The sequence below is a fragment of the Centrocercus urophasianus genome, unplaced genomic scaffold, assembly GCF_019232065.1.
Source record: "Centrocercus urophasianus isolate 14NV4802_14NV808 unplaced genomic scaffold, USGS_Curo_1.0 seq_2, whole genome shotgun sequence".
Classification (NCBI taxonomy): domain Eukaryota; kingdom Metazoa; phylum Chordata; class Aves; order Galliformes; family Phasianidae; genus Centrocercus; species Centrocercus urophasianus.
In genome coordinates, this window is record NW_024884755.1 from 14,515,420 (window position 1) to 14,543,167 (window position 27,748).

General features: G+C 45.5%; 1 protein-coding gene and 1 long non-coding RNA gene across 2 annotated transcripts in view; both read left to right on the forward strand.

Moving 5' to 3' along the window:
* The window catches only part of LOC122161937, a 1,923-nt gene extending 634 nt beyond the window's left edge, over positions 1-1,289 (forward strand). Inside the window, exons 2-3 of the long non-coding RNA XR_006169354.1 lie at positions 143-247; positions 932-1,289. This is a non-coding gene — a long non-coding RNA (uncharacterized LOC122161937). The remainder of the gene's footprint in view (positions 1-142; positions 248-931) is intronic.
* A 1,106-nt stretch (positions 1,290-2,395) lies between these two features.
* Positions 2,396-27,741, forward strand: CRISPLD2 (cysteine rich secretory protein LCCL domain containing 2). The gene is made up of 15 exons (XM_042821740.1): positions 2,396-2,856; positions 6,830-7,152; positions 12,204-12,322; positions 14,024-14,156; positions 14,265-14,380; positions 15,911-16,011; positions 17,170-17,328; positions 18,251-18,311; positions 18,919-18,985; positions 19,892-20,022; positions 20,158-20,201; positions 20,868-20,940; positions 21,325-21,400; positions 25,316-25,449; positions 27,515-27,741. Exons 2-15 carry the CDS (start codon positions 6,910-6,912, stop codon positions 27,567-27,569), a joined length of 1,512 nt encoding a protein of 503 aa, XP_042677674.1. The 5' UTR covers positions 2,396-2,856; positions 6,830-6,909; the 3' UTR covers positions 27,570-27,741.
* The last annotated feature ends 7 nt before the right edge of the window (positions 27,742-27,748 follow it).

The window sequence follows — 27,748 nt, forward strand, 5'->3', positions numbered from 1 at the left end:
ACAAAAGAAAGAGAAAAGGGGGGGAGGGGGGGGAACGAAAAGAAAGCTGGCCCCCCACATTCAGCAATCAACTTTTTGTGGCTTTTCTGCTTGTTTCTTCGTCTTGCTGACTGACGTTTTTGTTTGACCATTGGCTGTGTAGCACAGGGTTTGAAGATTCGAGTCTCGAGATGTTTTCTCTTATCCCTGCTTTGCTCCAGCTGTGTTATCTCACTGCACCCTTCAGTGCTGGAGCCAGATGTTGCAGGTCAGTGCCGTGGCTTTGAGTCTATTCCCCATTCTTCGCTTTGCTGCAGTCCTGGTATTGCTGAGCTCATATTGGAATAAGAAATAAAGGGGGATTTAGGTTGAAAACAAAGACGTGCTGTCTGCGTGTTCAATTAGGGGCGAATAGTGAAATCTGTGTTCCTCCCTATTCATTGGATATTGCATTAAAAGCATCTTCTCCTAATATATACTTATGTACAGCCTGCTTTATGTGGCTTTTACCACACATGAAACCGAGACGTTATAATCAAGGCCGTAATAATGCTGAGTGACTGAAAGTAACTTCTGATTGTTTTGGCTTTGGTTGAATGTAGGACCCGAAAGTGCTGACTTGTAACAAAATGGGATGAATGAAAGCCTCGTTTAGAGCTGTGCTCATACCTGAATGCTGCTGGGCATCAGCGGGGCTGATGGAAAATAGACATAGGATGGGTGAGAACTGTGAAGGCCTCAAATTGGGTTGGGAGAGGTTTGTGTTGGATATTAGGAACAATTTCTTAGCCTGGAAGAGCGGTGATGCAGTGGTACAGCTGCCCAGGGAGCAATGGAGTCAATGTCTGTGCACGTGGGGATGTGGCACTGAGGGACGTGGGCAGTGTGGGGTGTGTTGGTGATAGCAGAGGTCTTTTCCAGCCTTCATGATTGTATGAATAATTTCCGATAGGAACGTTTGTGGAGATGACAAAAAACCGCATTCCTGAGAGAGCTGGAAATAATTTGTGTTGCTGCTATGTGAGAGGTTAAATGAGCAACTCAACTTTCTGGCAAGCACGGTGAGAAGCACCTCCAGAGGCCGTGAGTCAGCACTGCTGGAGCAGCAAGAGAGCAGCAGGAGGATGCAGAGATGTCAAAGCAAAGCCCTGTTTTGTCCTTAGAACGGCCCACAGTTGGGACAGCATCTCAACCTTACAGGAGAGAGCTGCCCAAATGGCACCGAGTCGCCTGTTGGGATTGATGGAGCGTGTGCTGTCGGTTCATAATTTGTGCTGAAATACTCTCAGTAAATACGTTTGTGAGAGCAAGAGCAGGGGTCTGGTGTTGTACTGAGTGGGGACACTGGGATGTGTGTGAGCGATACGGTACTGACATGGTGAGTGGGCATGGTGGGGTGCAATTGGTGATCTCAGAAATCCTTTCCATCAGTGATTCTATGACCCAGCTGCACTGGGGGTAAAAAAAGCCACGACCCAGTGCTGAAGATCCCCAAGCAATGAGAATCTGCTGCTGCTTCTGCAGAAGTTCTTGGGACGACGGTGCATGAGATGAAATCAGCAGCGGTGGCGTGGATGTGGCTCCATTTTGGGGGGCGTTCTGCTTTGCTCATGTGATAATGAGCAGCTTTGATAAACAACTGTGCTTAGTGGCAAAATCTTGGAAGCCCGTAAACTGTACATCAGATTGGCTGCTGTTTTGCATAAAGAAATAATTTGTTGTTTAGAAGAATGGAAGGACTCTCTATCCCCAAGAACCATGCAGGAAGGACTGGGTGCTGTCGTGGTAGCATCCCACCTCACTCTGCTGCACGGAGTGCTGTGATGCACTTATGTAATTACTCAGGGTACCACTTTGCTTTTCCTGTTTGTCTGATTAAAAAAAAAAAAAAAAAAAAAAAAAAAAAAAAAAAAATAAGATCTTTTGCTCAGTCATTTCCTTTCTCAGAGTATAAAACCACGTTTCAACAGTGCATGTGGGCTGACACCGCAGGGAAGGATCATGCTGGGAGGCTGATCTTGGACTGGCTGGGCTCTTGGGGTGTCCTGCAGCAGAGGTGAGCTTGCACTATGCTTTGCTTGCTCCTGCTTTTCCTGCTGACAGCTGCATTTGTGTGCAAGGAACGTCAGTGCTGGGTGAGCTCTGGAAACGGACCTCAGAGGGATAGAAATCTGCCTTTGCTCAGCGGATGCCCAATTGGGGAAGAAAAGGAGTGATGCTGCCTGGCTGGGGCATGGCTGGGCTTTTCCCATGGAGTGCTGGGAATTGCTGAGCCAGCAGCCGAGAGGACGAAGCTGGCTTCTGTCCCATGCAAAAAAAAACCCTAATCTGGGTGTTCTTTTTTTTTTTTTTCCCCTAAGCTCATCACCACTGAATACCCGTGGCAGAGAGCAGGGCTGGGCAGCAGCTTTGCCTGCAAGCTGCTTGAAGAGAGAATGAGCGTAACCCCGTTTATATGGGGCTGCTGCCTCCTCCTCCTCTTTTTGCTGGGTGTTGTGTTACAGCCTTTGGGAGGACGGTCCTAATTTTCCTCGCCCCAATGAGTTTCTTCCAACAGCGGTGCGATGCAAAGCGACACTCCTCTACTCCTGCCTCCTTTTTTTTTCTATTTTTTTTTTTCCCCTTCTGTTTTACAGGCCGATTGCCAAACGGGATGATCCAGAGTTGTGTCCTCTTTGCCTGGAGAGCATAAATACCACTGGGGAGCTCTGCGAGACCGCAGTTCGTGCTCGCTGCTGAGCCGAGACCTCGCGTCCCCACGCCTCCCCGGGCTCCCTGCATCCTTTCCCCCTCCTCGCTGAAATATTGCAGCTATATAATTTATTTCCCAGCAGCAAGCTTGGAGGAGTGACTGCTTCCTAAGAAGTGCTCAGCAAGGTGAGTTTGCACGCATCTGAATTGTGGTTTGGGGTGAGTGTTTGGATGCAAGGAGGGTCTCTATGCAGTCAAATTGGCACAGTGTGAGTAACTTCTCCATCAAGCTATCTGAGTGTATGATTTGCAAAGGGTGATGAAGGACTGATGTGCATTTATCTCTAATGAATGGGAAGGGTTCGTGTAGAGGGGAAACTGACCAACATAAGGGATGATGAATTAATTGGCTGCCCATAGGCACATCCATTCTGTTCCAGGGAGCTGGAGTTGGTGTGGCTCTGAAGTCCCATCTAGAAGGAATTTCACGGTGTTGTCACATGGTGTGTCTGTTTCTAGTGGGTTTTTCATGTGGTTTTGCACAGAATCTCAGCCACTGGGGCTGCATGGGAGTGGACTGCAGTGTCAGAGCCAGATGTTTCCATGTGGCCTTGAGGATGCTGAATCCAAGGATCTTGTCGTCCCCCTCTTCTTTTGAAGCTGGGGTCGTTCTGTAAAGCATTAAATGTGTGCATCTCAGTTCCTGCATGAAGTGCATTAGGAGTTGGATTTATGGGTCCCTTCCAACCCAGGTTATTCTATGATTCTATTGTGGCTTCCTCACTTGAATTTTTTGTACAGGGATCAGTTTGACCCCAGGCAGAACCCCCATTTGCTGCTTTTGGTGCTAGCCCTTGTGTTTCACTGCAGCATCAGCCTGTCCCACACATCACTCCCAGCTCTCGGGATGCTTTGACTGCATGTGTTTCCCATATGGAGGAGCAGAACCCACTTGTGTGCTCCCCAGGAGGCAGCTGAAGATCAATAGCTGTGTGACGGTGAGGCAAGGACGTAATGAAAGGCAGAAGGCAGCACTTCTGCCAGCCCCCAGCTCCTCTGTTCCCTGTGACATGCAGCTCCAGCTCTGAGCTGGGGAAATAGCTTTCTATAAATACTCTTTTCCAAAGTCCAGTGCTGCTTTTTCACTTCCTCGGAGCCCAGCAGAAGCTCCTGCTGTCCCAGCTTGGATTTGCCTTGCAAAGTATTTGGGAGCTGCTTTCTGCCGACTCACCCATTTCTGAGCACTCCCAGATGTGTCCCTGGCACCAGCATCAGGAGCCTGGTGCAGTTGAAGGGAAGCATAACACTGCTCCTAAAACCTTGAAAATAACAGCAGAGCCTCGCTCAGCTGACTGTCAGCTGAACATTTTCCCCCAAAAATGTCAAATCTCATCCCAAAGGCAAAATATGCTTTTCATCTTCCCTAATGAGGAGTTACTAGTGCAGACTGGAGCCTTTGCCCAGCACTGGGCTGGCTGAGCTCTGACACATGGCCCAGTGTTTGGTTGCACCTGGGCATGAGGCTGTCGGAGTGGGGAGGGGGGTGTGAGCAGATGGATGTCTGAACTCAATGAAATGTGAGCATCTCTCTGCTGCTTTCAGTTAACCTTTGGCACTGCGGCTCTTTCAGGTTGGATATTAGGAAAAATTACTTTTCCAAATGAGTGGTTGGGCATTGGCACGGGCTGCCCGGGGTGTGGTGGAGTCACAGGCTCGGAGGTGTTTCAGAACTGTGGAGATGTGGCACTGAGGGACATGGTCAGTGGTCATGGGAGGGGGGGGGGGGGTTGGGATTGGACTTGGGGATCTTAGGGGTCTTTTCAAACCTTCATTATTCCATGATTCTCTTTGCTCTCATCACCTCACCATCCCCTTGGATGTTCCTTGCTCCTCACCTGCAGCCAAAGCACGGGAATTGTCTTGAACACCCAGAGTGAATAAGGCTGCTCAAATGACCCCTTTTTGGGAAGGTGCAAAGCAAGATACAGGGAAGAACATCACCAGGAATAATGCACTGTTTGTTGCAAAGCTCCGGTCAAACCCAGCCATGTTGGCTCGGTCCTGGAGCTCTGCGATGGAGCAGCAGCTGGCTTTCCAGGCTGCCCTTTCTGTAAGTTCAGTGTTTGCCTTAGATGGGTGGTGGGTACAGGCTCCTGTTTAGCTGAGGGCACCCGGCCAAGTGAAGGGGTACAGCAGCAGCATATGTTGGCTGTCTGTTCCCTCTTGCTCTACCTACAGGGCAGGCTGCAGGGAAAATCGCCGGTGCTAAATGGCTGCATTGTAAACGGTGGTGGCAGAGCATCTATTTTTAAACTCTTAGGGAAGTGCCTCAAAGTAGGAACTGTTGCTGGGATTTGGGTCAGACAGTCTAGCAAAGCGACGGCTCTGCTGCCCCGCTGTTAGAAAGTCGGGGGAAGGCAGCACTCAAGGCTGGGACAGGAATGAGTTTAAAGCTGGGGTTGCCCCCAGGCCACCAAACGTCCCAGTCTTTAGATGTGCCTGGGGACAAGGAGCATGTGTTGGGCTTGCTCTGCAGGAAACGGCAATCAGCTGTTACCTAAACTTAGTAAATATATTCCTATGTTGTTCTACCACGGCAAGGGCTTAATGCTCTGCCTGCAGACAGGCTGATAGAAGCTGGTTTTCATTCTGCCTTATTACGGCCAAAAGCTCTGAACAGAGACTTCTGCTCTTTGGTGAAGACGTCCTGCATATTTTCAGGGCTTCTGGATGACTGTAGAGTTTCTCCACCTGAGCAAAGCTGCTCTGCTTTGTGGATGCTGTTGGTTGTGGGGAGGAGGGGATTTGGGACTGTGTTCAGCCGCGTGTCACTGGGTTGAAGCTTTTCTGATAGATCCTGATGATCTGGGTACACTCTCAGCATCTTTGTAATGGCGTTATCAAAACCAAATCCTGATGTAAAGGCAGAGATAAGGAAGCTTTCTTCCAAACTTTAGCCTGAAGGAGAGGGATGCTGTGCTCACAGTCTGCATAGGTACTTATTGCCTCTTGTGGACAATAAGGTTTGGATATTTGGAAAAATTTATTCTCAGAGCAGTGAGGATCAGCACAGACTGCCCAGGGAAGTGGTGCACCATCATCCCTGGAGGTGTTCAGTGTGGAGATGTGGCACTAAGAGACATGGTTAGTGGGCATGGTGGGGATGGGTTGGGGTTGGATTACATGATCTTAAAGATCTTTTCCAGACTAATGATTCCATGATTCTAACTCTGTTCTGGAGGCTCTTAGATCCCCTCCTAAAGAGGCCACAGAGCCATACAGCAGCCCATGCTCTCCTCTCTGAATTGCCTGCAATCTGAATAAAGCCAGCCTAGCTGCGCAAGCTTCATTGGACAGAATGTGGGTAAGGGAGGGAGAGGAAGGGAGGAATTAATGGGAAATGGCAGGTGGAGCCTCACAGATCCAACATTCTTGCCAGAAAGTGGATGGGAATGAAACACAGCCATCAAACTGAGCAGGTCAGCCCTAGGAACGCCTAATCTCCTGCTTGGGAGATGCTGGGTGCTCCGTCTGCTTTTCACCACACCATAGCTCACCCTCTGGCCATGCTCCCACCTGCTGTAATGCTCTACAGCAGCGTCAGCGAGCACCTCGGTGCGTCATTTGTCAGCAGGAACTGTGAGCATTTGGAGTTACGATGACATTTCGCATAAACAGCCGCTTGCTCGAGGTCTGGCAGCTGCTCGGCTGCAGTCTATTGGCAGAGCAGGGCCTTCAAATAGCTCCTGCTGCTCTCTGACCTCGGCGATCCGCCTCCCTGGGAATTATACTTTCCCTTGTATTCAGATCTGTTCTCCTCTTTTACAACTGCTCTCGGGGGAAATAGCTTCAAACATCTCCTTTTTGCGTCTGCAGAGGGTCACAGATGGGCTTTGCTGGGTGCTCCCCACTGCTTTTTGTGGATGAGTGCCCAGCACCGTGCCTGAGTGCTTCCCAAGCAATGCTCCCAACCCAACACCACTGGGGAAAGAAACTGAATTCCCATCACCCACGTTGGTGCTCTGTTCCACTGGTCCTTGAAGAGAATGACAACACTTTATGCATCTTTTTAAAGCAAAAATCTGTGTTGTGTGGCTTCTTCAGTGGGGATCATACCAAGATCTTCTGTTCACGCTGCCTGTTTCTCCCCCACGTCCAGATCTGTGCTGAGCCACTGGAGACCCTGAAAGGAAACTCTTCTGCTGCCTTCATTCTATTTCTGCCCGCTGTAGAAGAGCCATGGATCCTGCCCTGCCTTGGATCCTGCCTCTCGGATGTGTTCTGCTCCTGGCAAATGCAGCCCACTGCTTTATCTTGCCCAACTCGAGTCACCTGGAGAGCATTTTGAGCAAATATCAGGATGGGGAAGCTCACTCCAGATCCAAGAGAGCCATTTTGTTTTCAGACCGACAGGAGATACTGATGCTCCACAATAAATTAAGAGGTCAAGTGTATCCATCAGCCTCCAATATGGAATACATGGTGAGTACAGCTTCTGATGCCTGGCTTTATTTCTACTACTTTTTTTTTTTTTTTGGTCATAGTGCAAGAGGTGCAGAATTTCCTCTGAAGCTAGCTTTTCTCGAGAGGTTTCCTGGTGCTGCTTCATTCCAGAGTGAGCGATGCTTTAGATCATTGGGTTGTTTTGCTTGGAACAGGCAGCAATAGGGTCATCTCGTCCATCCGCTGCATATTTTCGGGACTGGTTCCATTATTCATAAACTAACGTCTGGCCCAGCCCTGGACACATCTCCAGTGATGGCAATTCCACAGCTTGCCTCAGCAGGTTCTTCCATTACCTTAATGTCATAAAAGCATGTTTTTTTCCCTACGATTTAACCCGTGTTTTCCCTGTTAGAGCTTTCATATCGTTGTGACTGGTGTTCTGGGATGGCACGTCCATGACACTGCTGGGGATCTGCTCAGCTCTCAGGACAGCAGTGCTTAAAGGATGTGGTCTTTAGGTCCTTTCCAACCCAATCCCTCTGATCATTCATTTCTGTGATTCCTATTTGTCTCCATCTGCAGAGCTCAGTCCCTGGAAGTTGCTGGCACGGCTCTGGGGAGTTGAGATGTGGATGGGTCAGCACTATTGGCTTTCTGTAGCTCAAGAAACCAAAATAAAAGTTTGGTCAATGGATTCTCCCACTTCAGAGGGAGAACTTAGAAGTATTGGTATGAAACATGCCTTTACCGTCAACAATTCAGATGAATAGTTTTTTCTCACCTGATGCCAGAGACCCTACTTTGAGCTATTTTAGACAAGCCCTCCAAATACTGTGGGGCCAGAAAATGATGTAGGCAAATAATTTTCTTTTTTTGTGTGCGCCTTTTCCCAATGTGCAAATATAGTTATGACTGAAGCTAGCCTGACTTCAGCCATGCGCTCCTGCTGACAGATTGGATGAGTAATGATTTGTTAAGACCGCGTTTAAAAGGGTAGGAGAAATAGCACTTGTAATGTGAAGTCCCTTGCCAGCTGCGCTGAAATGAATACTGCAAATGGAAAATTCTCCCTGTAGTGACTGTAGGGAAAAGGAAAAGAGAAGAGCGAGCAGAGGGCAGTAGGGAAGGATGATTGTTCTTCAGTGGCTTCTCCTGAGCAGTTGCACCGCTGGTGCTCCATCCCATGTCAGAAATCAAATGTCTTTCTAAGAACCGCTGCCTTGTGCCTCTCCTCCTCCACAGGCGCCCATCCTCCAGCAGGCAGCCCAAAGGATGCTGCCAGAGAAGAGGTGATTTGATTAATTTCCAGAGAGTAAACACGAGGCATGAGAAAGCCAAGCGTGTTTTGGTTGGCTCGGAGGATCTGAGAGGGCTGCAGTTGCGGGCTGCACACTGGCCGACTGCTATTTACGCTCGCAGCGCGGTCGCGCTTTTATGTTTGTCTTTGCTCAGTGTGCTTTTCTAGTGGCTTCATGGCCGATTGAGGGCAAATGAAAGGGCCCTATATGCTGCGAAGAAAGAAGCTGGGTATACGGCGGTGCTCCTTGGAAAGGCTATAATCAGTCTTTCATGTCATCGTGTTTACCCAACGTTACTTGGAAATGCAGCGTGTATTCTGAATGTGAATTTCACTTTAATCCTTTGTTCTGCGTAGGACATTTCTCATTTGAACTTGTTTAAGAGGATGGTCTGTCTTTAGCACTGTATATAAACTTTTCTCTTTCCCTTTGGAGCCAGTGTGGAGCGTCACAGGAGACATGCTGCTCTAATTTGCAGATAACGAAGTAGAACTGCCTGTCAGTCTCCAAATGCTGCTTTGTGAATGTCCCAGTTCTGTATCTGATGTATTTAAGTGACAAAGGGAGCTAATATAAACCAGGAACAAGATCTATTTTTCTACTGCTCGGTGAGCTTCAGTCAGAGGAGGCTATTAGTAAGGAAGCAATGCACAGTAACTCCCATGACTCACCCGGGGATCAAAAGAGTTACTGCATATGCAGATAGGATAAAGGAGGAGTGGAGAAAGAAACAGTTTTGCTGCTGGGTTTGCATAGTTAATTTACAGCCAGCACATGTACTCAGCCTTGATGGAAACTGAAATACAGACTTTGTCATGGGCCAGGCGTGAGCAGTGTTTATCTTCCCAGTGCAGTTGCTCAAACCCTACAGCAGCTCTATGAGCAACTCTTCCATTGTGGCTTTGGAGTATGCAAGAATGGTGTGCAGGAGCCAGGACCGTAGCAAACTCCTTGTTAATGAAACCGGAGTAGAAAGAACGCAACAGTTCCTAAGACACCCTGACCTTTTCAGATGGCTTTCAGCAGTGATGAAAGGCAGAAATCTTTCCTCTTGTGGAGGCCCAAAGACAGATGGTTAAAACAAAATTGTTCTCAGTACAGACTGCTGGAAGAAAAAGAGTTCTTTGTATACAGGGTATTCGTTCTTCCTCTTAACAGTAGGGTAGAGGCTTTAAATTGCATTATAGGATTATTGCACTATAAGATATGGATGCAATGTATATATTTTACGCGTATGGTGCATACCAGATTTTGAAAGTCAGCTTCAGATCTGCAGGAATAAGGACAATCCATGTACTAAATCACTTGGATCTTGTGTACCGACAGGCTCTTAGAAACCCCTGCTTGAGAAGTCAGTAATGGGCTTGGTGGGTGTCTTCAAAACAAGGGAGCTGCTTGTGATCAGAGTGGTCTGATAGCAGAAAGCCTAAGTGGAAAAAGGGAAGAATTTGAATGCAACCTTGTTCCCCAAAAAGTGAGAAGCTGCTTTGCCAGATTGTTGCAGAAGGGGTATAAGAAACTGAGTGTAGAACAAACAGTTCCTCTGGCTTTGGTGTTCTTCATAGATACTGCTTTGAATATTGGCATAAAGAATTCCTGCAAGTGTAGCTGGAAAAGTCTGAAATCTTTTTTTTATTATTATTATTATTTTTTTTTTTAATGTTTATTAAGCTCTGAAATTATTCCAGGCTCCCGACCGCATTCACGTCTGAGAAGAAATAAGCAAATAACAGCTCTAATTTAAATGGGATGGCTTTGTAATCTGACGCCTGCAGAAATGAGCTTCCCTACTCACCAAGCACAAAGCCATGCAAAACTGTAGCTCCCTCCCGATTGCCTGTTGAGTGTCTTTTGTCTAACCTCATTTATTCTACTCATAGGCATCAAAGGAAGATGTAACATATGTTCACATCAATTTCCACTTAATAGCCTATTGCTCATAAAGTCTCTGCGTTAAATTAGGAGACTTGGAAGCCTCCGCCTTTGTGGCTGCAGGGAATAGGGCTCTGCTAGAAAGTCTGAAGTCCCAGCAGCGTGTAACGTCTTGGGAGAGTTTCTGTGGCTTGTGTGTTGGATGGGAAGGCGGACTGTGGCCGGCCATTGCCTGTTGCACAAAGTGGGAGACCACAAAAGGCTGTGTGTCTGGGCACAATTGCAATAGTCTGCTCCAAACAGAGGTTTGGAAATGTGGATGCGGTGGGTCGGATCTCATACACCTTCAAGGAGTTGGAGGGCTGAGATGGAAAATGGTTCCATTCCCACTGTCGGAGCTGTGTCCACAAGGGGTTTTGCAGAATTTGCTTGGCCGCTGCTGAGTTCAAAGCCAAGCTGCTGAGCTCAGAGCAGCTCTGGATGTTGCTGGAATTCAGTTTGCTGAGGAGGCTTAATGATAAGCTCGTCTCAGAGGTTCTGTTAGCTTTGTTCAGTGAGCTCAACTTTACCTTCTGCAGATGGTGTAGCACACCGAGCTCCAGGAGACAAACAATTTCCTATCATTCCCCATCCCAGTTGGAACTGCCCGAGACTGTGCTCGATGCTTGCTTAGTATAAACACTCAATATTTTTCAAATGTTAGAGAACCTAAATGCCTTCCCAGTGGTTTCTGATAGCTCCTTTCATATGGCTGAGATGAGAAGTTGCTTTTCTTATGCAAGAAGGTGGAACTGGAAAGGATCAGCTGGTTGCAGCATCTGAAGGGGTTGTAATCTGGCCCTGGAGCTGAATGGTCTCTCTTCCTTTTGGTTTTATATGTAGGAATGTGCAATGATATTTTAACCCCAACAAATTATCCTCCTAGGACTGCTTTGAATAGAGCAGCTGTCAGAGATCACACAATGAATTCAGAGCATTGTCTACCAGATCCAGCAAGTCTGGCCTCTAAAACAAATGCACTCCTGGATAATGAAGCCAAGGGAGACTGCTTTCGTATTTGCTGTTGGATAGCATCTGAGCTCTCGTTTGGCATGTAACTGGGTGATACTCAGTGACGTCTGAGGCCTTTTCCTCAGTGGGAGCTTCAGTGGGATTTGTCAGTTCTAACCTGATGTCAGTTTTAATGAGGGTGATCCTGGCTTAGGAATTTGGGGATTTTGCCACCTCTGAGTTTGGCTGCATCCATCGGTTGGCTCAAAAGTTACTAGGGGTGGAGGAGATAGGAGCAAGAGGTTCAGCCCCATGCTGGCACAGCAGCTATGTGCTCATCCCTTGTTCAGGGGTATGGGCTGTGTCCGTAGTGGGGAGCAGGAGCACATTCACTGTTGGAGTCCCAGGGGGTGGAGAGCAAGGAAACGTCCCAGTGTTATGGCTAACAGATGGAAAATCATACACTGAGGCACTTTGTGCTGTAAATCTTGCGGATGTCAAATATGGGTGCCATGAGGAAAACACTAGAATGTCCGATTATTTATTTCTGTATTTTTTGACTGGGTTAGAAAACCATGCGCCAAGAATGTCTCGCTGTATTTTAGGGTGGATTGTCTAGTTGAGTTCTTGAGGTCTTGCCAGAGCTATTTGTTACGTTGACTTATGCAGAGTACTTCCTAAGGAGCATGTCGTTGAGGAGGAAAAGTAAGAGGCCCCGTAGAGCCCTGTGCTTCTGTGGTAGGCAGCTGTCTTTAAAAACGTGTTCTTAGGTGTGAGTACATCACTGAAATGTGCTGACATCGCAAGGCTGGGCACCAGGGATGAGCTGTACTTCAGTCTCACCTTCCCTACTCATTGCTGCTGGTTGACTCTCTCAATCTAATGTTCTTAAGAGGATGAACTGACCTGTTCTTTTCCTTCCTGTAGACTTGGGACGATGAGCTGGAAAGATCAGCCCACGCCTGGGCTCAGCAGTGCATCTGGGACCATGGGCCCAGTGCCCTCATCAGATCCATTGGTCAGAACCTGGCAGTTCACTGGGGCAGGTAAGAGCTGGGAAACTCCTCGCTAATAGCCACTGCTGCTGGTTGAGAACTCATCTAAATCTTTCCATTTTTCTCTTGCTGTATTTTCTATAAATATTTGCTCAGCTCTTTATTTGTCTTTATTGAAACCACTTTGCACATTTATTTATTTTTTTCATCTTCCTGGGGAAGGTTTTGAATCTAGACTTGTTAATCTGTCTGGGAAAGATGAAGTTAAGACTTACAAAGGGATTTGCTTCCTCATCCTACAGCGAAATTTGCTTATTGTTACGCCCCTGTCATTAAGTCTTTATAGGCCAAGCCTACTTTGTAAAGCAAACATTTTGTATGTGCATGGAAACTTTAATGGATCAACAAGTTATGCTATTGTATATCAGGTACAACTTGGTTGAAAGTAATGGAAATTTGCTGGTGTGAAATTGGCCTGATATGAAAAATATCAGGCTCGTTTGTATTGGCAGAATTAAATAATGATTGGAAAGTTGAGTGGTTAATCCATTGGAAACAAAATCAAAAGATCAGGCTGTTCTTGGCTGTCCCACAGAAGCTCAAGATTGCTATGGGTTATTGATGGTGGTAGATCCAATCTTGCTCCCACTGCAATCACTGGGAGGAAAAAGAAATCAGTTTTATCTCAGCGCTTTCAGGAACGGGCCTTAACTTGATTGCCTCAATTTCCTCTTTTGTAAAATAGAATTCGGAAAGTATTCACTTAATGACATCACGAGATTCGTGTTTTTAAAACACTTATAATGAATGATTTTTAATGAAGAGTTGGCTGGAAGAGCAAACTACAGTTGGTAATGATATCATTTGTATTGCTGGCTGCCTGCTTCATGTGAGCTGATGAAAGCAATAAAAAGTGTTTGAAATGCTCTTCTCCTTCGAGACTGAATTTGCAGATTGCTCTGCTTGCTCACTGTGTACATAGCATACAAAATGCCAACGCATTTCTCCAGATAATTTTAACACCATTCATGCTCTCCTGAACAGCACAAGCAACATCAGTGCTGCCTCAGATTGCAAAGCATTGTGCATAGTTTGCACCAAGTACATGCAGCACACGCAGGAGCTTGCTGCATGAAGAAATAGCTGCAATAAGGTGGGGAGCACGTGCAGAGCCCCAAGTGCTCTGCACTACCCTTTGGTTTGATGGGAGGGGGAAAAGCTTGCTTCCTGTCAAAGGTCTTACAGTAGGAACTGCTAGTGGACATCCAGATATAGCAAATGGCCTGGTGGTGAAGTCGGTACATGGTGGCTTTCAGGTGAAGCTGTTTGGCAAACCTTCACTTCTGTTTACTTTCAAAACACAGCTCTCTGCCAAACGAGAAGTTTTATGTAGTTGGGTGGAAAAGGCAGGAGGACATCTCAGGTCAGCGGTGTTTGAAGGACATGTCAAACCTATAAATAATACAGAAAGTCAGACCGAGCTGTGAGTTTTGGGGAAGAAATCATCTTTAACATTTTCACTGAGATGTTGTTTTTTTTTCCCCACGTTACTGAGTTTTTTAAGCAACACCTTCTCAATGAGACAAACTTGCCTTAAGAAACCGTAGTATAAAATTCACGAAGCTTGTGTTAAAAACTGAGATGCTGCCTTGCAATAAGCCAGGAGTGCACAAGTGCTGTTGGATGACAAAGGGGCTGGTGATAACTTGAGGGGTGGGTGTTCTCAGCCATGCCTGTGCTTTGCTCCTCCAGGTATCGCTCTCCTGCTTTCCATGTCCAATCCTGGTATGATGAAGTCAAGGATTACTCGTACCCGTACCCACATGAGTGCAACCCATGGTGCCCAGATAAATGCACAGGCCCCATGTGCACGCATTACACTCAGGTAAAAGAGATGTATTTGTATCCATACTCCACATCCCCTCTGCATCCTGTGTCACTGCAACACGTGCCCGTGTCTCGCGGGTTCTCAATAAGCACGTTGTCCTTGCAGATAGTCTGGGCCACAACAAACAAGATTGGCTGTGCTGTGAACGTCTGCAAGCAGATGAATGTCTGGGGAGAGATCTGGGAGAACGCCGTCTACCTGGTCTGCAATTACTCGCCCAAGTAAGGCGGATGGGCTGGGCCCTGCTGCTTTCCCAGACCCTGTGCTGGAAGGTTACTTAACTAGCCCAGGATCTGGGGAAGAGATTTCAGGCAGTCTAGACTGGTGTTTGTGGCTTTAAATTTTTACTTTAGACTGCAGCACGGAGCTGGTTCAACATTGCTGAGCATTGCCTGGAAAAGTGAAGGAGGGGCTGGGGCCAGGCTGGAGCTTTGATGTTGCTGCCATGGCAAGGAGAGCAGGAGATGGCGAGGTTGGAGTGGAGCTTGCTGCCAGGCGAGGCTCAGCAGCTGGAAGGGATGGGGCTGATTAATGCTGCTGCCCGTCCTTCCAGCAGCGGCCTCTGTGCCCCAGCTACAGAAGGAATAGTAGGGTTGCTTACAGTTTAAAACTTACCAAAAAAAAAAAAAAGAATAGGGAAATTGCTGTGTGTGGCTCAGAGCCACTGGAAGTCATAAGGCAGAATGATGCTGAGATAAAAGGTGTGTGAGATAGGGCTAGCAGCCAAAGCCAGAGCTCGCAGCACAAGCCAGGCTGTGCCCGTGGGTGTGTTGCTGAAACCTCCTCCCCACGTTGGCTACCGATGCTGCTGGGCGGTTTGGGATTCAGCAACCTGCTCCTCGCATGGAATCCCACTGTCTCCTGCAGAATTCCCATTGCAAGTTGCAATGCACTGCACGCCATCCTGCTGGATGGAAAAATACTCTCTCTCTGCCATTTTTGCTTAATCTCTTCTCTCTGGCATCTGTGTGCATTGTCCTCATCTAGCCTTATAGGTGGAGACGGCTGAAAGAGCAATAACCAAAAGGTTGAGAGGCACAGCCTGAGCTCCAGCTCCATTAACCTCCTCAGCCCCTAATGCTTGCAACACTGAGGGCCAAGGAGGGCTTCTGTTATTGGGTACTTCCTTGAGAAAAAGCAGTAATCTGCTGAGCTACGTCTGCTTACTAAATCACAGTATTCACAGTGGAGTTTAAAGGTGATATTTCACACTATTCATTAGAGGGAACTCCTAAAACCATCATCTTGAAGGTGAAATGAGGAAGACCGTTTTCCTCACAAGGCTTTGCTGGGCTGTTTGGTTGCTCTTTGCTCTTTTGCTCCAGACTGGGATGATGTTTCTGCAGCCTCAGAGGAAAAATTGTTTGCAGGGCCGGGCAAAAAGGAAGGTGCAGTGCTGCTCTGCTCCTCAGACTCGTGCAGTTGTGCAGGGGGTGAGGTGTGGATTTGTGCACCTTGCTCTTGGGGATGGTTCCAGATGGAAAATGGAGCAGCTCCTCAATGGCAAGAGTTGTGCTCCTCCCTGGCCTGTGCTGCTGCATGGGGGCTACAGATATTGATGGGAGATTGGTATCTTGGACGGACAGGATTGCTGAAAGCAAGTGTTGGATGGAAAAGGGGACAAGCTGTCTTTTCCACACTTATCTATGCATGGAGAACACCCGTTTTCCCCATGCCCTTAGTGTCAGTGGCTGAAGAATGTGGGGCTTGGAGGGCTATCTGATGAGCATGCATTGCTCCTGTGCTTGCAGAGGCAACTGGATTGGAGAAGCCCCATACAAGAACGGCCGCCCCTGCTCTGAGTGCCCCCCCAGCTACGGGGGTGGGTGCCAGAACAACCTCTGCTACAAAGGTACGTGGGGCTGGGGCTCAGGGTGCTGTGCAGGAGCCAGCTTTCACCTGGAAACATTTCATTAGGAGCAGTCGTGGCTTTTAATTACCCACCTTCAAAAACTAGGCATCGTGGTGTAATGGTAGATCATCAACTGAAAGGCTCTGATTTGCCCGGATTCAATGTGAAAATGTGAGCGACTGCAGGATGGAGGAGCTGCATGGGTTTGGCTTGGAACTGGGGCAGGGCTTGGGGCTGGCAGGCTGTGGGCAGAAGCGCTCCCATCCTCACAGGGTTTGTTTGGGAAGGGAATGTTCCACCAGCGCTTACTGGAGGCGACGTGGGTGGGCAGGTCCTGGCCAGGGACGAGCGATTCCCTTTTCTATTTTATTTTTTTTTCCCTACTTTTTTTCCTCACTTTGGTTTTCACGGCTGCAAATCAAACACAGCGATTCGTGTCTCTGGGAGGAGAGGAGGAGCTCTGTTGGAATAGTGGTCGATAGACACGGAGTGAAAAATATTATTGCTGCTGGGAAATCTCCAGTGAAGCAGCGCTGCTCTCAGAGCAAGTGGGATTTTCTGGGGTCATGCATCAGGGGCTTTTTTTTTTTTTTTTTTTTTTTTTTTTCTTGCCATGTGTTTTCCTTCATGAAGAGCTGGGATTTTAGAAGCAGGCAGCTCCATGCTTGGGAGGCTTGCCCAGAGCAGAGGATTATTTTTCTGCATTCATTTCTTTCTACCTGGGGCTGGGGGTCGTTGGGGTTCAGATGGGAACTGGAGTGGGTCACGTCAGTGCAGTGTTGGGAGCCTCGTTATCTATTTCTTTGCATCATCCCCTTCCTCACTGATGAGAATGAAAACAGCATAAGGTTTTGCAGAGGAATGGCCAAGTGGAATGAATTCTTCTGGCTTCATTTCCCAAATCCTCTCGCTGGGCTGCAACAGCAGGCAGTTGGTTATGCAGTGGGAGGCTGTGAAAGATGGGGGCACTATAGGGGGGGGGTGAGATCTGAGAGTGATGGAGGCACCGTGGACAACTGAGCTGGGACTCAGTGGGGGTCATGCAGGAGCTGTGCTTCACTGGAGGACTGGCTGAAGCTCCATTCTGATAGAGAAATCTTATTTCCCACTTGATGTGAACACTGCAGTTATTTTTTATAATTTCTCCTTGCTAACAAGATTATCGTTATGAAGACCCCTACATCACTGAGACGGATGAGACCAACGAAGTGGAAACCCCACAGCTCGCAGAGCACAAGCCTGTGTGGTTCCATCCTCCAGAGAATGAGCCCAGCAAAACCATCAAGCCCAAGAAAACCACCTCCAGCTCCTACATGAGTAAGGCAGTCTCTTGGTTTTGTTCTTTCAGAAGTAAGCAGCAAAACATTGAAAAGCCACCTGCACATCAATGTGCAATACTCATCTGCTCTTGAAGGATCCCAGAACCACAGAATGGTTGGGTTGGAAGGGATCTCAAAGGCCACCCAGCTCTGACCCTTGGACGTGGGCTGGGTTGCCAACCACCAAATCAGATTGCACCTCAGATAGCCCATAGCCCCATCCAACCCAGCCTTGAACACCTTCAGGGATGGAGCATCTAAAGAAAGTATTGATGTCTTCATATCAGTAGTCGATTTAGGAGGCACTGGTTTCATTCCTCATTTACAATTTTGTGTATTCAGCATTTACCCTTTTTGCAGTTTTCTGGGGATTTTAGTTGGTTTCCTTTCTATTTCTTGCTTGTAAAGACTTTTTGTGACAGGGGTTGGAACCAGATGATCTTTGAGGTGCCTTCCAACCCAAGCCATTCTGTGATTTCTGCAGTGATATGCTCTGTTGGTAGTACTTAGTCGTGTTCAGTTCATCAAACCAGTCATTCTGAAAACAAGGTGAGACAAGCAAATGCATCCTTTTCAAGTTTACCCACCAGCATCTGGAGAGTCTGTAATTAAATGGAGAATGAAAAGCAGTGTCTGCAGAATTCAGGCTGTAAATCAGCCTTTGGCTGTCAAATGTTTCTTTGCTGTTAATACTCCCAAAAACACCTGTTTTAGGTAACTAGATCAAAGGCATCAACAGCTCTAGGCTGTTAAGATTTAACCTTGCTACACCAAAGACTTCTTGGAAAGGTGCATGGTGCCCAAAGCAGGATGTGGTGGGCTCTTTCCTCTTACAACATAATGTTTTTAATTGGCACTGTGTTTTTTGTTTGTTTGTTTGTTTTTAATTTAAATTTTTGTGTTTTTTTTTTTTCCCCCAGCACAAGTCATCACCTGTGAGACCAAGATGAGAGACAAATGCAGAGGCTCAACATGCAACAGGTAATGTTTTATTGATACCTATTGGAGCAGCGCAGGAAAAAATGGGCTAAAAATGTTGAGGTCCATGCAAACAAGACGTAGCCTATACTACATTTATTTTTGTAACTAAATAGATCTCTTTGAAAAAAGCCTTAATTTTTTTTTTTTTTTTTTTTTAAATATAAAGCCCTCAGCCAAGCCTAGCTGCAAAGTGACTCAGTTTTTTCTGCAGCCATCATGACCCACAGTTCCAGGTGTCCAAAATCATTTAATAAATGTTGGCAGAATCTCTTCTGAACCTTTCTTGTGCGTTCCACTGCTGTCTAAGCCAGACCAATAATTCATGGCTCGTCCCCTCCCAGGCAGTCGAGAACTTCTGGTTAAGGTTTCTGCAAAGAACGGGACAGTTTATCACTTGGAGAAAAACCAAATCCACAGAATCTAAATATTGGTCGGGTTTTTTAAGGAGGGTGGAGAAACTGTTCTAAAATGTAGTTATTTTGCAATCTTGTTTTTAAATGGAAGAGTTACGTGAAATGAATGGAATGACTATTAAATGAAATAGAATCAAAGTCTGTTTTTCTTGAATTGTTTTCTCGCCACCCTCAAAGATATATATCTTCACTAGGTATCTGTGCCCAGCTGGCTGCTTGTACAGTAAGGGAAAGATCTTTGGAACATTTTATTATGAGAGTGTAAGTACTTTTAAAAAAGCTTATAGATGTAATCTGTGGGAAGTTAGTGGTAATAACAGAAACGGGAAATGCCAATGATTTTGATGTAATTTGGCTTTTTGTATTCTCCGGTTGTGCTGCTATAATTTGGGTGTTAATAAAGACTATCTGTATTTTCCTCATCTTAGTGATGAAAAAAGAAGCTGTCTGGAAAGGCAAAGTGATTCCAGTCTTGATTCTGTCATAAATGCCCTTTACAATAAAAGCTCTGGGAAGTGATGGATAGGGATCACTAGGAGGCTCTTCTAAGGGTCTCTTTTAGTGTGGTCAGTCTGAACAGAAACTTCACACTACAAACACTGAAACAATGAAATATTCTGGGTTGATTTGCTGGATCTTGAGCTGGCACTGTTTTCCCATCAAAACTACTTTTGGAGCAAAGGAAGGTTGTGAATATAAAAGGCTATTTATGCATTTTATGGTTGCTTTCCCCATTCTCGCCGTTGGGTTGTGACTACAAGTCATATTTTTGCCCTGCAACTTGTGTGATTGCAGATATCCTCCTCCTGCAAGTGGTTTTAGCAGAAATATCTTGAGTTTGAATGTTCTGTTGAGAAGTGGAAAAATTTCATACTGGTTGTGAATTTCCAGTGCTGCTTTTCTTCTAAATTATATCTAAGTGTACGGTTTTTTACTTAAAAATATTTTGTCATCCACCCAAGCTGTGCTTAAATAATAGTAATAATAGGAATAGATGAAGGTTGTGTCAGGAAAGTAAGATTTAACAACCAGATTCCAAAGAGTTGTATCAGGTTATTTTCTATTTGGCATTTGGTGATTTGTTTCTTCATGCTTTGCAGAGCGGTTGGTCAGTGCTGCTCTGTGAATGAGATTTAATTCATATATTATTTGCTGTGCTCTTCTCAGTCATCAAGCATATGTCGGGCTGCAATTCACTATGGCATCCTGGACAACAAGGGAGGACTTGTTGATATTACAAGGAAGGGGAGGACGCCGGCCTTTGTGAAGTCTACCAGGAATGGTGTGGAATCTTTCAGGTTAGACCTTTGGGAACAAGTTTCTGTATTTGCTTTCAATACAAGCAAATGTTCTTTGTTACTCATATATATTCACAGTGATTCAAGTAAATTTATGTTGTGTATTTTTAATACTGTTCCCTGCTTGTTTTGCAGGAAAAATAAACCTTCCAATGCATTCATGGTTTCCAAAGTCGCAAGTAAGTGTGGAGTTTGTCAAGTTGAGAGGAAATTGTTGTTGCTGGAGTTTTATGAAGTGCTTGAAGATATCATTCATGCAGTTCTCTTCTTCATTTTAAGTGATCATGTGAAATGGCCCCATACCACAGCTAAACCCCAGAAGGGTAATGATCCATCACCCTTTATGGGCAATTCCACCATTACATATTAAAAATTTCTGTAGGAATCTAAGAGGAAGGAAGGTGCAGGAAATGGTCATAACTGGCCGTTTCCAACAGCATTTTCTGGTGATGGATCATGGTCAGATCCAAACATTAGCTGCAATGTGGTGAGATATTGATAGTAATATGATAGAAGATAAGCCTTCCTTATAAGAAAGCCTGAGTCTAATATGTGAATCGTGTATAAAAACTGGGGAAAAAAAAAAAAATAAAGTATTTAATGTAATAAGTGTAAGGAAAGGCATAATGAATCACAAAATATGTATGAAATGGGTTAGTAGGTGTGACCCATCATAATTACAAAAATTTCTTATGATGAGTACGTAAACAAATACAGTAGAGTTCTACTTTTAGATGTCCCCAGGTTCTGTATATTTTTGAGTGAATCTCCCTTCTTCAAAGAATCATAATTTTGATTTGGCTACTAGGCCTAGTGATTTTACCTCTTTGTATTTATTTCCACAGCACAGACACTGGATTGCTACACCACAGTAGCTGAACTGTGCCAGTTCAAAAAGCCTGCGACCCATTGCCCAAGGTAAGTGTGTGCTGTGAGCAAGCCTGTGTCCCATTGCAACCCACCCTGCTTGGGAGAAGGAGAGGTGGTAGGGGGAGCAGGGCTGCTGAGATCCCCAATCTGAGAGCCAACAAGAGTGGAGGTTTTTTGGCCAGATGAGTCAGGAAGGGTCTGGGAATTGTAAGAACTCCACTTTGAAAATGCCATGGAAGATGAATCCCTCTTTTACTGCTCAAATGCCCTCCATTTGAAGCTCTACACTACCTACCAAAAGTCATCTGAGGGGAGCCAATAATTAGATTCACTGTTGCCACCTGCAGACCAGATGCAGGCACTTGAAATCTCCTAAGAATGCAGCTTGCTTTCCTGTTGAGCCTGAATAAATCTGAATAAATTGTTTTCTAGGATTTATTGTCCAGCCCACTGTAAAGATGAGCCATCCTACTGGGCACCGGTTTTTGGCACAAACATTTATGCAGATGTGAGTATGCTCCTTTCCTTGATGGCACTGTGTGATGCGATGTCTGAGGAGGGGTTATTCTGCAACAAAACTCGTTGTGGTTATCACAGTGTGGGCATGGGGTCAACGTGCATGAAGGAAGAAATGGCACCAGAAAAGCTTGGGGATCCCTTCCAGTGTTTGTCAATGACTTCTTCTGGGATTTGATGAGTCATTTAACCTCTCTGTGACTGGGGAGTGATGGATGTGAAATGGTGGTAGTATTTGTCTTGTCTTGCTGAAGTGTTTAGAGACCTACAGATAAATACCATAGGGTATTATATCATATGGGCTTATATTATATACCCTACATACTCAGCCACGGTATGTTGTTGGCAAAAATAGTCCATCTTCCCCCTCCTGTCCTCTTTCTGGGAGCTGAACAGTGTTTTTGAGTAGTCAGAACACAGCACGGAGCAGTGGAAAGAAAGCATGCAAGTTGGTTTTATTGGTTTGTTTTTCTAAACTCTGATCATGGGGATGAGCAGAGACTTGATGCTAAAACTAGGCAGAGAGTCATTTTCTTGAAATCTCTTAATATTAGGCCTCTAAAAACTGGGTTTCAACATTTTTCCATCTGCGGGTGCCTCTTTTTTTTTTTTTTTCCTGCTTAAGATTGCCTTTGGAAACGCCAGCTCTCCCTGGCTGGTGTCTGGCCTCAAGAGTGTGCTTTGGGGCCGATCGTGGGTCCCAGTGAGCTCCTACATTCCCTATGTGGGGTGAACGTGGAGCTGTGCACATTCCTGAGAACTACTTCCTATGGAAATCATACAATAATTAGGGGAAAATGTGTTTTTTTTTTATTCTACTCAAGCTGCACAAACTGTTCTGCTCACATGGAAAACCATTGTACAGTTGTTGCCCTACCCCTCCTCGCATGCTCTGGCCTGCAGGAAATGGGAAATAGTTGTCTCTTTCTTTCACTACCTCAGATTACCCCTGAACAGGGCTTGCAATGACAGGGTTTTAGGTGAGGACCAGCATCCAAGCATTTCTTCCTGATCTGTGCTGACGCAAAAGGATTAGTGGCCTTCAATGAAGCCCAAGTTCCATTTCCTACCGTCCCCTTGGGGATTCATAAACTGGGTCATGGACCATGATATGGGGATGTGTAAAAAAAAAAAAAACAACAGAGGAAGAGAAAGACTATTTGGTCACTCCTTAGAGGGCTTGGTTAACCTTTTTTTTTTTTTTCTGGGCTCCTGTGCTAATAGTGTGCTGTGGGTATAAAGAGGAAAGGACTTTTGGATTTCAGGTGAATGAGTAGAAAAATGGAAAAAATAAGCCAATAGGAGAAAGGAGTTTGAGGGTGGTGTAAAAGGTGTATTGCAAAAGGTGGGAGGTGTGGACACTGCTAAGTGCTCAGGCTGGAAAGCTATCCAGAGAAAGAAGCAGGGGAAATTTGGGCCGAGTCTTTTGCCACTGTGTGCAGGTATAGCAGGATGCTCTCCAGGCAGGGATGCTGTGAGTTTACCCCAGCCCTGGCTGAGATGTAATTAAACCAGACAGTGAGCTGGGTGGGACAAGTGCTTGTCTCCAGGGCCGCAAATGTGCACATCTGGAGTGGCACCTTCATGGCCCTGGGGAAATTGTGCTCCAGTTGAGTCAAATTAAATGAGTTATCTAAAAGAAAACGATGTGCTTTGCACTGCCTCTGATCAGTGCTCTTCCAGGTGCTCTCTGGCCTCTTAGCATCCAGTGCCTCTTAGCATCCAGTGGTTGGAAACACCGCCCATGGCAGGGGGGTTGGAACTGGATGACTTTTCAGTTCCCTTCCAAGCCATGCCATTCTATGACCATGCATGGTCAACCTCATGGTGAGGCTTCTAAGTTAGAAAACTGGGGGAGAAAGGACAGAAGTGTCTATCAGCATGAGGTTGTGCTGAAGAGCTGCCCAGTTCTAAGGAGATGCTGGAAGCTGTGTGAACACCTAGGGAGCTTTGTCAGGGCTATAGAAGAGCTTTTAATTTCTGCAAGACACTGTCGCTGGTCATTCTGCCTGACTCTGGAGTGCAACATCTCCTCATCTCTGCACAGGAGCCCTATGGATCTGGGAGGGAAAACGGCTCTCTGCTCTTCAGATAAGGCCCTTTATCCACAACTCTGTGGCAATTAGCTGGATTAATGGCTTACATAACAAAGGAGATGTTTATCACCCGTGCTAACCAAGCTGGGTGGCTCAACCCTCTTGAGATAGGAACTTAATGATTAAACCAGTCCCACTAATGAGGAAATTATGGGTGAAGTCACAGTCTTAGTCTCTTGCTAATGGCCCACTATAAAGAAGTATTGTCATTTTATGGTGGGTGCTTCAGAGTCCACTTCAGCGGGAAAAGATCTCAGAGCATCCCAGGAGACCTGCATGGTGTTGATGAAGATGTAAAGGGGGCCACGCCATGGAAAGCCATCGCGTTGTCTGTGCTGTTGTCGTACTTCTGTCTTTGAGGGGAAAAACCTTTATTCTCGTAATGACTCATCTTCCAAAAGCTCTGTGTGCAATGCATCAAAGCAAAACTTGGACTGGGATGGAAAAGGACAGTGATCCAACAGAGTGATAAGAGGAGGATTTGGGAATGCAATAAAAAGCCTTTTGGTCAAAGCTTTGAGCAAGCAGCAGAACAGCAAGTCCTGGAAAAAAACAGAAGTACGTCGTTTAGGATATCTCCCAGTGGAGAGTGTTGCAAATTGATTCAGGACAGCTTAATTTTATGAGCCGATTTTAGATTTGCAGATTTCCCACTGCATACTTGGGCAAATTTGCAGCGTATCTTCTAAACAGAGTGTTCCCTTGCCCATTTATAGAAGTAAAATACCAAATTGGCACTCAAAACTCGGGGATCTGCCAGGAGATAGGCTATCCAAAGTGATAAATATATAGGGGACAAGGCAAACCTGCCATATATGGCTGCAAGAAGGAACGATCTGTATTGTACATAAACGATGGGAAGGTTTGCCCTTGGCACTGGTTTTGTGGTAGTTCGGTTTTTAGCCATCAGAGAGTTTATGGAGTTGGGATTTTCACCTGCTGCAGTTCCCTGTGCAAAGCTGATTTTTGTTTGTCGTTGCTCCAGCTTGCTGTATGTAAATCCTTTAGAGAGTTGATAGCCAAGTTTTATACTATGCCTAAACCTCCTCTGCTTTTGCTCTGTTTCCTGGATGCTTTGGGAACTTAGTCATCTTTTGTTCATGTTTTGTATTCCTCCTACTCTTCTGACTCTGCACATTGAGGAGAACAGTGTGATGGAGAAATCTTAATCTTTTCATCAGGGGTGTGTTAACATCCCCCTGAGCTCAGTGTAGCCTTGTGGGACAATGGTTTATCCAACCAGTGGGACACTGGGACACCAGGCTACACAACTAATGGGGCTATCCAGGTACCCAAAGCCTACGTGTCTGTGGGTGCAGCCATTCTGTTTTTCCTAGAAAGAAGAACATGAATTCCCTGGGATAATTTGAGGTCACTGAGCTTAATGCAAGAAGAGCGTCTACTTTTCAAGAGACCTGGTGAATAAGCTGTGCCAAGGTGGCTGGTCAATAGGAAAGAGGTCTCACCACTGTGGTTTCTCCGGTACAGACAAAAAAGTCACTGGCTGGAAATCTGCCCTTGAGTCAGCTTTGGCCCTGGACAGTGTCCCAGGCACAGCTTTGCTGCAGGAACAGCTGTTTGTCCTCTGCAGCAGTGCTGGATCTTCTTGCAGCCATTTCACTTCTGCATTTGAGACCTGGACCCACAAGATCTGGCCCATGGCCATCCCTAAGAATGACAGAATTGTTTCATAGCTTTTTTGGCTCCGCTCTTTTTTTATTCTCCTCTTACAAATGATATTAATGAGGAAGGTAAATCTCCAGATGTAAAACACAGATTTTTGTAAGTGAAAATGCTGGCATATATTTCAGAGCTCCAGTATCTGCAAAAGCGCAGTGCACGCAGGAATCATTGCAGATGAAGAAGGTGGCTTTGTGGATGTGATGCCTGTAGAAAAGAAGAAAAGTTACGTCGGATCCTTAAAGAATGGAGTCCAGTCTGAGAGGTGGGACATTTTTCTTTACACTTTTCTCTTATTCTCAATGGTGCATTCGATTGTACGTTCAATTTTATGTCAAAGTCAGCAGATAACAGCCAGCAAAGCTGGTGGGGTGGAAACACGGCTTAGGAGCATCACTGTGAATTTCAAGATATTTCAAGCAAATAGAGCGTGTTGTCCTGCCCTCACCTTCCACAAGTGAAAGACTGCTCTCAGATCAGTGTGAAGGGTGTGAAATACTGTTAAGAAATTTTTAATTTAAGGATGCAACACTGTTTATACATCTTGCCATATCATTAAGATTCACTGTCGTAATTAGTCCAGCAGTTAGTATTGGACAATGCTTACGAGGTAAATTCTGAAGAAGAAAGTTTCCAAACCTGTTTATCTGAAAGATAAACATGGGTGTTTCTGCAGTGTTCAGCCTGGGTAGTGCTTTGATCTGCATTGAGCTCTGATTTGTGGGACGTGTTAATTAATTTCCTTAATTCTCACCAAAAGCAGGATGACTAAATTAACACCTACAGAGATGATCAGGCAGGTTTTGAAGATGGATTTTCTACCCTTGTAATTTTTCAGAGCTTATTCTGGTCTAACCATGTTGTTAGGGTGAAAAATGTTAAATCAATGCCTCCAAAACTCTGCACCTCCAGAGAGATCACAGCTATGTCACTGTAACTCTTTCAGTCCTTTCTCATTTTCTATTTCTGGTTCATTTTGTGATGCACTTTTTCACACATTGATGTGATGGTGCTGATTTCTCTGTCTTTGTAAACATAACTTCTGCCACTGTTGTGTGTTTTCGTCGTGGTTCTGACTGCACTGTGTGGTTCCTCTTTTATTAATCATAAGCAATCTGAACAAGTTTGGTATTTTTATTCTAACAATGAATACCACAAAGTGCTGTGTAGCATCTCAGAAAAGAAAAGCCAAAGCAGAAAAGCTGAGACAGGAAAGCATTAGGCATAAGATATGAGTTTAGCTACCAGGATCAGCATTTTGATCATCAGATCTGCAGTCTGGCAGATTTGCTTTCAGTGTGCATTTACATCACAAAAACTACAGTTACTATGAATTTTCTTCCACCTTTGTCCTTCTTTTGCTTATCTTTTACACTAACAGAGAACTTCTTGCTTGCACGAAAAGCTCTGGCAAAACTAAGAGTGGACTCTCCCTTTAGCAGTGACACATCATGTGAGCACCAGCTGTGATTTGGGAGGTGAGGGAAACCAAAGATGCTCTAGCAGTAGGGATGAGTATGAAGATTTGGAAAGTGTTATTTCCAATCAGTGATAAGGAGCACCTCCATGCTGTGAAACCCACAGGATGGTAGAATCATTTCAAAGATCAAGGTGAGAACTTGGTACTTCAGGATGTAGGATATAAGATTTGGTAAAGATATGCATCCAAAAAGGTAGTGGACAGGTTTGCCTACTGGGCAAGATCTACTTTTGTACAAGGGAAGATCTTCTGAATCTTCAGCTTTGTTAGTACATGCACTTTGCAGGAAGTAAGGCATTTTGCCTTTCTGCTGGAACTGTGCAGCACAGCAGGGGCAAGAACACAAGCAAACCTTTGCTCTATCTATTGGGGGGCAACTCTGAAGATGGAAAATGAAAATACATATTGGTTGCCTCTTTGCTCCCACTGCTGGCACATGGAGATGGGCCAGATGAGTCTTGGGAACCTGCCAGCCTAATTGACTACTGCTTTTGGTGAAACATGTTTCTCTTTATGCACAAACCATAGGCATTGTAATGATCCCCAGATAAAAGCTAGCATTGTAAGAGAGCTGTTTGCTTCCCAGCCCATTTTGTGGGCATTTGAATGTAGGTTTTTTTTTTTTTTTTTTTTTTTTTTTTTTGTTGAAACCATAAACCAGATGTGAACAGACAGATTTCTGCCTCTTCTTTCTCACCCTTTGTCTTTCTCCTGCCTGCGGCAGCTCCTGCTGGGACTGAATCAGTGCACCTCAAAGAAATTCAGAGGTGACTGCAGGTCTTTTGCACCACACGTCCTGTAGTTACCATGCTATGTTTGGTTCATTGCATTTTCTTTTCTTTTTTTCCAGCTTGAGGAGTCCTTCAGATGGAAATGCTTTCCGAATTTTTGCCGTGAAGCAGTAAATTCCTAGGGAAGGTGCAAGTTTCTTCAGGAGAGCTCTCCGTTGATCTCCAGAGACAGGAAAGCTCCTCTGATAGCATCAGCTCTGAACATACCCTCCTTGCCAATCTCTTTCAGGGAATTAGAAAAGAAAAAAAAAAAGAAAAAGAAAAAGACAAAAAAAAAAAAAAAAAAAAAAAAA